Source organism: Canis lupus, chromosome 33 (genome assembly GCF_011100685.1).
Source record: "Canis lupus familiaris isolate Mischka breed German Shepherd chromosome 33, alternate assembly UU_Cfam_GSD_1.0, whole genome shotgun sequence".
In the NCBI taxonomy this organism is placed as follows: domain Eukaryota; kingdom Metazoa; phylum Chordata; class Mammalia; order Carnivora; family Canidae; genus Canis; species Canis lupus.
This window is the reverse complement of record NC_049254.1, coordinates 17,127,792-17,141,758: the sequence shown is the minus strand read 5'-3', so window position 1 is coordinate 17,141,758 and position 13,967 is coordinate 17,127,792. Positions and strand designations below refer to the sequence as shown.

Sequence of the window (13,967 nt, the reverse complement as noted above, 5' to 3'; positions counted from 1 at the left end):
ATCCAACATGCCCAAATCATCATGCCCTTATCCCATGTACATCCCTCAACCCTCCTTCTTTGTTATCATAATTAAATATAAATCATCCCCTTATAGTCAGTCATTCAAACCCCTAGTTTGGAAAATTTCCCCAACCCCTATTACCAATCTACTGCTAAACCTTATCATCTTTAACTCTTAAATATCTGTCGGTAGTACTCTTTTCTCAACCCCCTTTGCCTTCATTGATCACCTGGTATTCTTAACCTCACCCCTAGAGAAGGTCAGGAGCAAGTCCAGGGCTCAGGGGAGATATAGTTTCATTATTCCCTGGATCTAGGAGCACGGGATATGTGGTTGGCAAGACTCACCCAAGGTAATAGGAGGTGGAAGAGTCTAAAGGGAAAGCTAAGATCCACATTTTGGAAAGAGAGAAAGCATCAAAACCCATGTGTCTTGGTGGAAGAGGGGATGAGGTTATAGGGCTGTTGCTGAGTGATTACTCAGTATTTAAACTTTACACTTATGACAAGAATGTGATGGCCCAGTGGACACCAGTAGGCAGCTTGGAATTGTAAACTTGCAAATCAAGCCTCTGGTCTCAACAAAACTAATTAAAATTCATAAATATTTTATTTGTCTTTTTCTTTTCTCGCATCTCCACTAAAATCTCAGCTTTGAGTCAGGGACTCTTCTATGCGTGTCACCATTATATGCCCAGTGCTTCCCACAGTACTTTAAGCATGAGAGACACCATTAAATATTTGTTGAATAACCACATGAATTGGTCTTGAATACTGAAAATCTAATCTCATCACTTCAATGCTTAAGAATTCTTTAGTGATCAAGACTTTAGATAAAATAAATCCAGAATCTTCAGTTTAGCATTAAGCAAATAAACAAAAAAATAAATCATTTGCTTAGTTCAGGTTAGTTTCCCAGTGAGTAACTTACCATTTCCTCCCTCTCTCCCTGCAAGGAGGGCCAGTTTCAATCACAATACCCTACTTATGGCTTTTTGCACGTATCATATTCATTAATCTCTTTCTTAATAAGAACAGCAGTTCAGAAAACATACTTTCCAGAAAACTTATCCCAATCTTATCCCTGGCCTTGGTAAAGTAAGAAGACAGTGATGGTGAATTTTGTGCCAACTTAGTTAGGTTATGGTGCCCAGTTGTTTGGTCAAACAAGAGTCTAGATGTTGCTATGAAGATTTTTTTTTTTACATATAATTAACATTTAAATAAGTAGACTTTGAGTAAAGCAAATTGCCCTCTGAATGTGATTAGGTTTATCCAATAGAAGAGAATTTAAGAGTGAAGATTGAGGTTTCCCAAAGAAGAAATTCTCCCTGAGGCTACAACACAGAAACACTGCCTAAATTTCCAGCCTGTGGCCAGCCCTACAGACTTCAGACTTGCTAGGCTTCCCAACCACAGCGGACAATTCTGTAAAATCAATCAATCCATCAATCTCTCTCTCTTCCCTTCACTCCATATATGTGTGTATATATGTAGAGAGAGATTATGTGGAGAACCTATACTGATACAGAGGCTTTCTATTTTAACTTCTATATCTAGAACTTAGCAGAATGAGTCAATTAAAATTTAAATCTAGCATGAAATCACTCTCCCTTAATAGAAGAGGGCTTTGCAGTGCAGAGATAGTCAGCTCATGGTGGGGAAATACTAGTGAGGTTAACTGACACCCCGTCCCCAACATATCTCTGAACAGCCTCTCCCATGCCCACCGTGACTTGATCATCTGAGGCATAATAAAAAATATTAAGGAAAATATGCATTTTATGAGTCCATTCTTTCTGTTTTGAATGCAGAGGGAATACATTACAGATTTCAACTCGCACTGCAAGCCCTGTGGATTGGAAATGGCTGGGGGTCCTCTGCCCTCCTGGAAGGAGGTAGCAAAATCAGCTGTTCTTCTAGAGTGCCCAAAAAATGGAATGCCTTTCCCTGTGCATCCCATCTCATCCCTTTTTTGTGTGGCCTTTAATTTTTGAATGACTGCTGAGTCACTGAAAAAGACCTCTCCACACCAGTTGCTTTGGCCTGCTTGTCATTCAATCTCTGGTCTAAACAAACCTCAACCTGTCCTCAGTGAGGTAAGTAAGCACATGACTGGAGCTCTAGACAAGGATTGTTGGCCTCCGGCTATTTTTCTGGTGCTTACTGGACTTCTTGCATTTACGCTGGAAAATGCCAGATCATTCCCAGCAGGTATGGCAGACAGTAGGCACTGGTACATATTTACTGAAAATCTCCACCAATGAAATGCACACCGAGAGTTCTTACCGACATGCACCTCGTCAGCTCCCTCTTGCTTGGGCTCCTCCCTCTGAGTATTGTCCTCCTCCATCAGGGTCTTCTGCTGAATCTCAAAGGAGAAACTGGGATGGATGCCAGCCTGTACTCAGTGAGAAAAGAAAAGTACCATGACTGGGAAGCCAAGGCGACCTCTGAAAACCAAAGGTCAGCAGAGCTAACATCTGGGGAATGCTAACTGCTATTGAATTTGGAAAACATACATCCTGGATCATTTATAATCCCCCTGCTGACTATCCTTTAGAATGACAAATTTAAACCCCATCACCACCAACCACCACCAACAAAAGCTCACTTTTGGGTTACAGAATTGTTACAGACTTAAAAAAACAGATGTTAACAAGAGTATGGTCAATACTTAGAAGAATCAATTTTCAGCATAGTTGTTTCAGCTTGGATTTTGTTGTCACTTATTTTCTATGTTTTGTCCCATGTTTTGTGAGACATTCTGTTAGGTACTTTGTCTTTATTATTTCTTTTTTTTTTTTTGTCTTTATTATTTCTATTAATTTTTACAAAATCTCATATTATAGAAAAAAAAACCCCACAGTATCTTTGTTCTTAAGAGTTCCTCAAGGAGGGATGCCTGTGGAGCTCAGTCAGTTAAGCGACTGCCTTCGGTTCAGATCATGACCCCAGGGTCCTGGGATTGAGCTCCACTTCAGGCTTCCTGCTCAGTGGGGAGCCTGGTTCTCCCTTTCCCTCTGACCGGCCCCTCCCCCACCCAACTTGTGCTCTCTATCTCAAATAAATAAATAAAAATCTTAAAAAAAAAAAAAAAAGGAGTTCCCCAAGGAGCTCAAATGGTAATTTGAGACTTTAGCTCTCAAATGAGTCTAATGTTCTCTGCAGACTCAGAGGTGCCCTACAATGCCAAATATTTCTCATCCAATTTTCACAGTGACTCTAAGACTAGGTATTTTCATTCCCATTTCACAGATGAGAGATGGAAAGCTCCGGAAGAACAAGAGAGTTATAAAAAATCACATAACCAATAACGCATATTACCTTGTAAGGTTAACAACCCTTATCTACCATTCAGATGCTGAAAGAGTAACAGGTTTTGCTTTAATTGTTCTTGGTATGTTAAGGAGGATGGGTTTTAATGGTGACAGAACTAGAGGCAGAAAGATCGTTTAGGGGTCTATACGATATTTCTAGGTAGAGATATTAAGAAACCAAAATAGGGTATTTGTTTAAGACAATAAGGTTCAGACTGTAATATACATATAGATATAGAAATAGGCATAGGCCTAGAGATAGATACAGATATCTTACCAGCACAAGATAACTTAAAATTTGTTGGTACTGGAATGTGGGTACAGGGAGAGTCTGGTGTGATTTTGGTAGATGATGGTGCCATTATCTAAGAATGGAAATAAAGTAAGTGGAGGAGGTAGAGTGAGGAAGGGAATTCAATCTTAGATGTGTTGATTTGGAATATGTCAGTAGGGCATCCAAGTAAAGTGCAGGGTAGAGACTATGGCTAGTGTTGGAAATTTGGAGGGTCAGATCATGAGAAGTTTTGCTTTTTCTAAAATGGGAGGGAGTAAGCTAAGTTGGTTTATATGCTGAGAGAAGATAGAGAGGGCAATGGTAAAGATCTAGAAGAGAGGGAGATGAAGTGATGGAGCAAAGTTGTGGGAGAGAGTGAGGACTGAGTTAAAAACCCAGTTTGAGGGTTGGCCTTGACTAGAAGAAGTGGTCCTCCTTTCAGAAGAGCACATAAAGGACGATGCCCACATGGCTCAATGACTATGGCAGGAAGCAATAAGAGTCAAGGATTTTTACATGCTGAGGGCCTCATGGTTGTCAGTGAAATACAAAGCCAACTCTCCCATGGAAGGTCCACCAGCTTGAGCATTTTTGTAGGAGATAAATGCTGAAATATAGTCTGCCATAAGTTATATTAAAAATAAGCCTGTAAAACTTCGTGTTATAAATAATGCCATAAGAAAGGGAAAGACACCCCACAGAATGATAGAAAATATTTGCAAATCATACATCTGATCTGGAACGTGAAAGGACTCTTAAAATTCAAAATGGTCACAGGATCTGAATTTCTCTAGAGAAGATATACAAATAGCCAATAAGCAGGTGAAAAGATGCTGAACATAATTAATCATCAGGAAAAAAACACATCAATAACACAATATGATACCACTTCATACCCACTGGGGTGGCTTTAAGGAAAAAGAGATAAAAACAAATATTGGACAGGATACTAGCAAGGAGCTTGTGGGAATGTAAAATGCCACTTTGGAAAACAATGTGGCAGTTCCTCAAATGGTTAAACACAGAGCTGCCATAAATTCCAGCCATTCTATTTGTAGGCCTATATCCCAAGGAAATGAAAACATATATTCACATATAACTTACGTACAAATGTTCAGGTCATCATTATTCGTAAGAGCCAAAAAACAGAAACAACTCATATGTCCTCCAACAGGTGAATGGATAAATGAAATGTGGTATATCTGTATGATGGGATATTATTTGGCTGTAAAAAGGAAAGGATGCTCCAACACAGACAAACCTCGGAAATACTATGCTAAGTGAAAAAAGCCAGTCACAAAAGACCACATCTTATACGATTCTATCTATATAAAATGCTCCGAATAGGCAAGTCTATAAAGACAAAGTAGATTGGTGGTTGCCTAGAACTGGCTGTGGGAGAGCCGGGGGTGGGGTGGGGTAGGGTAGGGGGGGTGGGATAGGAAATGACTGCTAATGGATATGGGTTTTCTTTTGGGGGTTAATGTAAATGTTCTAAAATTAGATGGTGGAACATTCTGAAACATATTAAAAACCATTAAAGTCTATAATTTAAACTGATTAATTTATGGTGTAGGAATTACATTTCAGTAATTTGTTTTAAACAAAGAAGCTCAAGGTCTGAGGAAAGGACTATGGACAGAGACAAGACCTAAAGAACACTGTTGAAGACCAGATAATAATAATAATAATAATAATAATAATAGCCTTGTTACTTGGGGATTCATGAACCAGGCATTGTGCTAAGTGTTTGACCTGCATTAGCTCCTTTAATCTTTGCCACAAACACCTATATGTTAGGTACGTTTTCTTATTTTGCAGACAATATAATTAAAGTTCAGAAAACATAAGGAACTTGTCCAAGGTTGACAGCAAGAAAGAGACAGAAACAAAATATATGGACTGTGTCTGTGTCTCTTTCTTAAATACCCGATCTATGCTGTTTCCCACAAATGTTGCTCTTCTACTTAGCTCCAAGTTTCTAGGTTTGGCAAAAATGCCAGTGTCTTTAGGCCAATCTCTTTTTCCCTCGTACTCCCACAGCATTTTGTAGGAGCCCTCGACCAATCTGAGAGCAGTAGATAGCATTTTCATCCCTGCCATCCAAATAAAGGGTTGTAAAATAAATATGTCAGTAATAAAGAGTTGTAGAGTAAACACATCAATAAATTAGCACTATCCTTACCTCCTCCTCACTTAGGAGTCTTAGAAGCAGGGCTACTACCTTGTCCAGGGTGGTTTCCTGATGTGCAGGACACTAAGAGATAAAGGAGCCAGGAACTCAGCCCAGAGAGACTATATCTCTCCATTCTCCTCCATTCGGAGAGGTCTGAGTGAGAAAGAAGAGAAGAGAAAAGAACAGAAGCCAATCTTGACTCCTAGGCAGAGAAAAAAATGCCCCTACCTATTTATTGCCTCTTGAGATGCTTCTCTCAGGTTTTGAGATCTTGATGCTACCTCTCAGCTTTCCTCACCGATTTAACTGCAGATATACATGAAGTAGTCCCTGGCATGGACTAGAGTCTCAAGAAATTGTATCTTCTTTTTCCATTCCTTTCACGGTCCTCCCTCCTGGCCCCACTTGGCACTCAGCAAGTGCTAACTATCCACATACGAACCTCTGGTATAGAATGGGGTGGCTGTAGAGGCAGAGACAAAATACACACCCAGCTCACTGAGCTGCTCAATCTCCTCTGTGCTCAGTAATCGTAGCAAAATCCTGGGGACCATTTACACCGAGACATCGAGTGTCTATGGAAACCATGACATCTCTTCACATATATTCCAGCACCACTTCCTTTATAACGTGAGCAGCAACAGAAGAAAAATATTTGTAATAAAACATTGCAATGCTGTTGTGAGCTTCCATTGTGCCAGGCTTTGGGTTGCAGATTTTGCAGATGTCATTTAGCCCCCACCTCATTTATTGTGGTGGGTTCACCCAACTGACATATGAGAAAACAGAAGGTAGGAGAGAAGAAAGAACTTTTCCCAGGTCACAAAGTCAACAAAGGGGGCCAGCAGCCTTCAAAAGGTGTGTGTGACTCTGAAGTCAGATCTCTCCATCTCCCCATTACCCCTGTCGCCCACAACTTTTCCATTGTCACCAAGTGCCCTTGGTGGAGACTGCTCTGCTCCAAGCAGTATGGAGGAACGTGATTCTAACACTTGAATACTTTTGCAAGCAATCATCCAATGTCAATGCAAAAACACAGATTAATTATTCAAAAACAAATATCACATTAAGAAAATATACCATGACCAAGTGAGATTTATTTCGGGGATGCAAGGATGATTCGGTGTTAGGAAATCTAGTCATATAAACAAAAAATTAGTAGATGTAAGAGGAATAATTATGTGATTATGCCCTATAGGGAAAAAAAAAACTTTTGACAAAAAACTTTCTGATAAAAACATTCAAGAAAATAAGAATTGATGCATATTTCCTGACCACAACACCTCGGCCCTAAAACCAGGGCCTTAATGAACTTAATGTACTTAATGAAGAAATACTAGAGACATTTCCACTAAGATTAGGAAAGAGTCAAGAAGCTTACTATGTATACAAATCTTGCTATCTCCACTACTACTCTTGCACATCGTTCTAGAGATATTAGCCAGCACAATTTAAAAAGACAGAACAGTGGGAGGCACAAGAATCGGAAAAGAAGTAACACTATTTTCAGATGATATGATAGTTTATTCAGAGAACCTGAAAAAATCAACAATAAACACAAACTATACAATAAATGTTAATTTATTAATATTACATTTAATTTTAAGACTACATTTTAGTCTTGTTAGTTTTAGCATAACCTCAAGCTTCAGAAAAGCTGCAAGAAGAACACAAAGGATATTTTTCCCAGAACCATTCGGAAATAAGTTTTGAACATGGTGCCTGTCATTACTGGTTTGCTGATGTAACCCATCAAACAAGAACATTCTCCAGAAACTCACAGTATCAGGATCAAAATCAGGAAATTATCATTGACACTGGTATTGAATTCACAAACTCTTTTCAAGTTTAATGAATTGTCGCAACGGTATTCTTTACTGGAGCTAGTTTAGGATGGTGTGTTGCATTTAATGGTTTTATCTCTTTAGGGTTTTTTGTTTGTTTGTTTGTTTCAGTCTGGAAAAGTGTAGCACAGGTGGCCTTTCATAGACTAATTTACTCTCACTCCCATCCTCTGTGTGCCAGAGGTTTTGGGAAAGGCCAGGAATGACCACAGCCAAAACCCATCTTGTCAGACATACAAAAGGCACAATTCCTTGAGTGTGTAGAGAGAAGCTTGAAAGTGATGCCATACTTTTATCTTTTTATTTTTACCAAAAAAGTTTTAATAGGACTGTATAAGTAGAAATATGGTAAGCCATTCACTCTTTGTTGAATTCTTCCCTGATAAAATGCTCACAGGAAAAAATTGTCTCCTTTCCAAAATGGTTCTAGGATAATCTTTTTTTTTTTAAGATTTAAAAAAATGTATTCATGAGAGACACACAGAGAGAGGCAGAGACACAGGCAGAGGGAGAAGCGGGAGGGGAGCCTGATGTGGGCCTTGATCCCAGGACCCTGGGATCACGCCATGAGCCAAAGGCAGACGCTCAACCACTGAGCCACCCAGGTGCCCCTAGGACAATCTCTTTTAGGTTAGATTTAACAATACATCTCTTAGGTTGTGTATTATTGGCCCTGATTGGTCTCCAAGTAAATCTTAGGTAAGAAGACTGGTCTTAGATTAAATTTTAAACAGGTACACAGAAATACAACTGTCCCTACTGTGTTAGATACAAGTTCTAGGCAAGTTAAAAAAAAATTTTTTTTTTTTTTAAATTAGAGTCTGACTTTGTGTCAAAGTTCTGTTGGGGATTCTGGGAAATCTATTAGATTTCCACTAATTCCATGAAATGATAATTCAAATTTCTTTACATGGAGAACCTACAACTACTTTACCACAATTATACTTTTTCTGATATCAAATCATTAGCTTTCATGAATTATCTGCAGGAATCCGCATCTTAAACTCATTTATAGTTCGAGGGAGAGAGAGAGAGAGAGAGAGAGAGAGTCTTAAGCAGACTCTGCCATGAGCCTTGAGCCTGACTTGGGGCTTGATCTCACCATCCTGAGATCACAACCTGAGCCAGAACCAAGAGTTGGACGCTCACCACCCACCACTCAGGTGCCCCAATAATATGGATTTTTTAAGGAAATTTCTCAAGAGATTCCTCCTTGGCTAACTTTGAGACATTGTGTTCTACATGTTGGGTTAGCAGAATGATCTGTAGAAAAACTTACAAGAATCTGGAAAATGGTGCTCTTGATAGCCCTTTCTTAGCCAACCATGGCTCATGTTAACAGATGCATTTAAGGAAACATCTATTTAATTCTGTTTAATCCAGCATTTCTCAAATTTATTTGAGTATAGAACATATTTTTTTCACACAATGCATCACTATACCACCCCAAAACACACAAACTTTGTGAAATGTTGGTATGGGAAATACTACTCACCATGTCACCCTCCCTTTTTTATTAACAAAATCAGCAACTCTGATGTTTGGAAACTCAATGCATGTAACTGTAACTGCATCTAACGTAAGAGAGATCGTCCTAGAACCATTTTGGAAAGGAGACAATTTATTCCTGTGAACATTTATCAGGACTGTTATATAAGCTTTCCTAAGGCCTTCACTGAAGCTCAGCATTATTCTCTGGCTCTTTCTCTGCTCATTCCTAAACTTTAGATGTTAAAAAAAATAATAATAGTTTTAAAAACTAAGTACTTTGCAGGCATTATATTATTTAATCCATAGCCCTATGGAGTAGATTTTATTATTATAACAATGTTATAACAAGATACCAGGGTACAGAGAGATTTAAATAGCTAAGCCCAAGAAAACACATAATTAGTAAGTAGTGAAGCAAGTGTTACAGGCATTAAATCCAGTTGTTCAGAGTCTGAGCCTATAGTATTAATCACGTATTATTTTGCTGGAGCATTAGTCATCGGTCTCCCTCTATTCACTCCTTCTTGGCAGTCTCATCCAGTCAAAGCCTCACCTTGTTCATGGCTTCTTAAACATTTCCCCTCAATTCTCTTCTGGGCCACAGACCCACTTGACTAACTTGCTAGAAATCCCAGTAGGGAACTATCACTGGAACTTCAAACTCTATATAATTCTAATATAATTTCATCTTTCTCCCCGCTAACTTACGCCTCTTTTTGTGTTCCCTTTTTCTAGTCATTCCCATATTTCTTCCTACGACATATCTGAGCATCTGTTATACATCTGGTACCGGTGCCCTGTTGGGGATATGCATAAAAGTGAACAGAATTGGGGTTCTTCCTCCTGGTTTCTATGGCCCCATAACTTCAGTGGTTTCATATGATTCCCAGTCCTAACCTTCAAGCCACCATAGCTTATGCTGAGGCATCTCCTTTGAGCTTTACCTGAATTACAGATGTGTGAGCCACGTAAATGTTGTCATTGTTTTAAGTAATTGAGTTTTGACGTGGCTTACTAGGTAGCAACTGACAGCCAGACTAGGTGCCCACGTTTGTTTTGACCGCTATTGTCAGAAGCAAGGTCGCATAGCACAAAGCACTGTTGCTGCCAAGGAGGCAAGCACCATGATTGTCAATCGTGTGCCATTATTTCTAAAATTTTGATCCTCTCTAGCATGTAGCGAAGTGTTTTGCATGGAGTGTATGTCAAATATATATTTGTTGAATTGAATTATATTGTGATAGTAAGAACATATGTTTTGCTATCAGATACATTAAAATTCAAACCACAATTCTAGATGCTACAGTTCTAATTTTTAAATAGGACAGATAAGGGTAAAATGAGAAAGACTGAAGCTTGATCGTGAAGGATCTTGAACGCATGGTTAAAATTCTTTTTTTTTTTTTTTTAGGTCATGGGGACTCATGGAAGATTATAGAGATGTGATCTGTGCATAGCAATTTTTGAGAAGGTTAATATGACTGTTAAATGTGGAATGAGAGGCCAGGTAAACAAAAGCCAGTTAGGAAACTAAAGTCAGTGTCCAAGCATGTTAGGATCTAAACAGTATATAGCCAAGAAATTGTCAGGGCAGGATTAAATGGCAGGATGATATTACAGGTGATGTTTCTATAGATTTTTTTAATTGGAGCCTATAAAGGAGAAGATTAGTATAAGGGAGAAGAGGAGTCCAAACTTGATCCCAATAATCTCGCAGAATTTATTAAAAGTTGTTCACACAGGATACCCTATGTATGCTATAGCAATCTTACTTCTGAAAATCTGCCTTATAAAGACATGATAGCAAAAGTACTTAAAGCTATATATTCAAAGATATTTTCTGTAGCCCTTGTTCGTGATAGCATAATGTTAAAAAAAAAACAAAATAACCATCGTAAGGTATCCTTAAGCATGGTATGTCTACACAATGGAATAATATGAGAATGAAGTAAGCCTAAATAAACTGACCTGAATAAGTTTTAAGTGAAAACAGCATGTTATAAACATATATACATATACACACATATATAAACACACACACATGAATGTGTCACATATATGTGTGTGTATGTGTGTGTGTGCATGGAAAGGTGTGGGGGGTGAAGTGGTCTTAAATACTTTGAAAATTTGGTATGATTTTACCTTTTGGTGTTCTTCGCTTTTTTTTCTTTAATAAAAACATAACAAGGCATTTTAAGTCTACAAATTCAATGCCATTATAAGCAAACAGCACCGTTGATAGAAACAGTAGAGTCTGAAAAGATGATTACAGAGCAGAGATGATGGCTTGATGTAGATTAATGTGTATTTGGTTATACAGGGCTAAATCGTGGTTGGAGCGTAGCTGGACAGGCCTTCTAGATTCTGGTAATGGTAAGGCCGGTCGGGAGATGTGATCGATCTGGAGAGAGCTTGCTGCTCAGGCAGCAGGGTCAGAGGAAAGCACCACAGATCTTTTCTATTTCTGCCTGTCCCAGGATTGGAGGGAATGACTCTTTCTGACACAGCCTGTTTACCCTAAAGAAAAACTCATGCCATCTAAGTGATTCTGTAATAATTAACTCTGGGCCTTCCAACCTACTGTGAGAGTTGGTAGGTAGGGCAACCCCTTCCTGGTGAAACTAGTCTTCATGAAGGTGTCTATGTCCATCTTGAACTTATTTACATTTATAACATTCCTGTAGAGATATCTCTATAGCTATATCTGTATCTATATCTATACTCAGAGCATCTGTATCATCCAAATATCTGTCTAGATACATGGACAAATAAAAATATCCTGCCTACATAGTCTCATATGAAATAACACTTATTTGAATTTAGCCTTGAACAATATTGGGTATTGGGGCATATTAAATACAGGGTAAACATACTATAAAAATGGATTCCACACAGACTATTATAGTGGTATGTTGTAGGGCCAGGATTCTATTACAGGATTACTGATTGCTTCTCCAGATGGCTTTAAATTGATGACTCTGAGAAAATTTTTGCAAATGGGCCCCTTCTATCTTATTGACCCTAGAAATTTGTTTATCACTGCTCCTGGGAAGATCTCATTTCCCTGCATGGCTTCAAAATGCTTTCGGCAAAAGAAACATTATGTATTTTATTAAGTGAATATTATCTCCAAAGCCCACTAATGATTTTTTTTAATTCATGAAAAGCCTCTTTTAAAATCTGTTCAATATTTAATATGCATTGCCTTGAATAGGTATTAAATAATACATTTGACATTTTAAAAACACATATGCAAAGTCGCCTGCAGAAATCCCCACAATATTTGTAATTCTACTCATATCAGTTTCTTTTACATATTCTTCCCCAGTAGATTCGGAACAGAGACAGGGATAACAAAAAACCGTGTCATGATGCCTTTCTTTTCTTTCCCTTTTTTCTTTACAAAGCAAGAGAAAAGTCATGGGAGTATGTTAATTGCCTAAGATCTCACAGCCATTCATGCTGACAGTGCTAGGGCTGGGATGTGTTGACTCTCTTTGCTCTCTTCTTTATTCATGATATTTAGAAATAAGCAATTTGTACATACCCAATAAATGTGTATACATTTCTTGTATATGGAGGTACATTTGCATACACACACTTCTCGGGTGTTTATATTTTTAAATATTTTATTTATTTGTTTGAGAGAGAGAAAGAGCACAAGCAGGGGGAGGGGCAGAGGCAGAGGGAGAAGCAGACTCCCAGGCGAGCAGGGAGCCTGATGTGGGGTTCAATCCCAGAGCCCCTGGATCATGATCTAAGTGGAAGGCAGATGCTTAACCGACTGTGCCACACAGGTGCCCCTATACATATATTTTTTATTTAATTTTTATTTTTTTATTTTTGAAATATTTTATTTATTTATTCATGAGAGACACAGAGAGAGGCAGAGACACAGGCATAGGGAGAAGCAGACTCCCTGCGGGGAGCTTGGTGTGGGACTCGATCCCAGGACCCCGAGATCATGCCCTGAGCTCAACCACTGAGTCACTCAGGCGTCCTTACATATATATTTTAAATCACTGTCATGAATTAATATGCTTTCTCATAAGTTAATAGAAAAAAAATAGCATTTCAAGTAAAGACTTCAGATTGCTTTAATGTCAGTTTCTTTCTTCCCTGAACAGAAATGCCAGCCTCAGTTTCTCTACTTGTCCTCAGGCAGAAGATGCTGCCAACCTATTCCAGAGTGAAAATCGTTACTTCCTGCACCTGCTATTGGTCTAGTAGATGGATAGGAATGAGAGGAAGAAGACAAACTGCTTTTCCAGCAACCAGGAACCACGCTGAGGCCGTGGAGGCTTTATGTGCCTCCACATTTTAGCAGCTCTCTGTGTATCCTTTAGCATGATGGGGGAGGAACAAAATTACCAATTTTTCCATGATAGCTTGGCTCCATTGTGGTCTTAAAAAGTTGAAGTTGGGAGTTGGGAATAGATCTGAACCCTAATCTGTTAGGAATTGGAATCATACCTTGTTGTTTTGAATAGTTCTGTTGGTTTGGTGATGAGAAGATGTAAGACAAAATGAGGCAAAAACAATGGAAAACAGAGTTATGAGTTTAAGATCCAGTGAAATAACGTGAGCTGCCTTCCAGAATCCAGTTAAATAAAAACCAAATAGGATTCTTAGAAAGGTAAGATCTCAAGACTTTTTTCCTTCCAACAAAAGAATAATGAAAAATGCAGGAATCCAGGATAAGAAAGGAGTAAGTACGATGCCTTCCTTTGGGGAAGTGGAACCGTCCATCCATTATTGAGTTGTTTTTTGGCTGTAATGCTAGATTTGAACAACCTATGTGCACACTTTCACCCTGTTCCTCTCTCTGCCGATGGCAGGCCTTTGTGAGATGGCGCAATG

General features: G+C 38.7%; 1 protein-coding gene across 11 annotated transcripts in view; it reads right to left on the bottom strand.

Annotated features, from left to right (window-relative positions):
• PHLDB2 (pleckstrin homology like domain family B member 2) overlaps positions 1 to 13,967 on the bottom strand; it is a 217,085-nt gene that overhangs the window by 112,383 nt on the left and 90,735 nt on the right. For all 11 annotated transcript variants that reach the window (XM_038582793.1, XM_038582794.1, XM_038582782.1 and 8 more), the window contains exon 2: positions 2,292 to 2,403. In XM_038582793.1, the coding sequence (XP_038438721.1) occupies positions 2,292 to 2,355 (64 nt within the window). In that variant the 5' untranslated portion in view covers positions 2,356 to 2,403. The remainder of the gene's footprint in view (positions 1 to 2,291; positions 2,404 to 13,967) is intronic.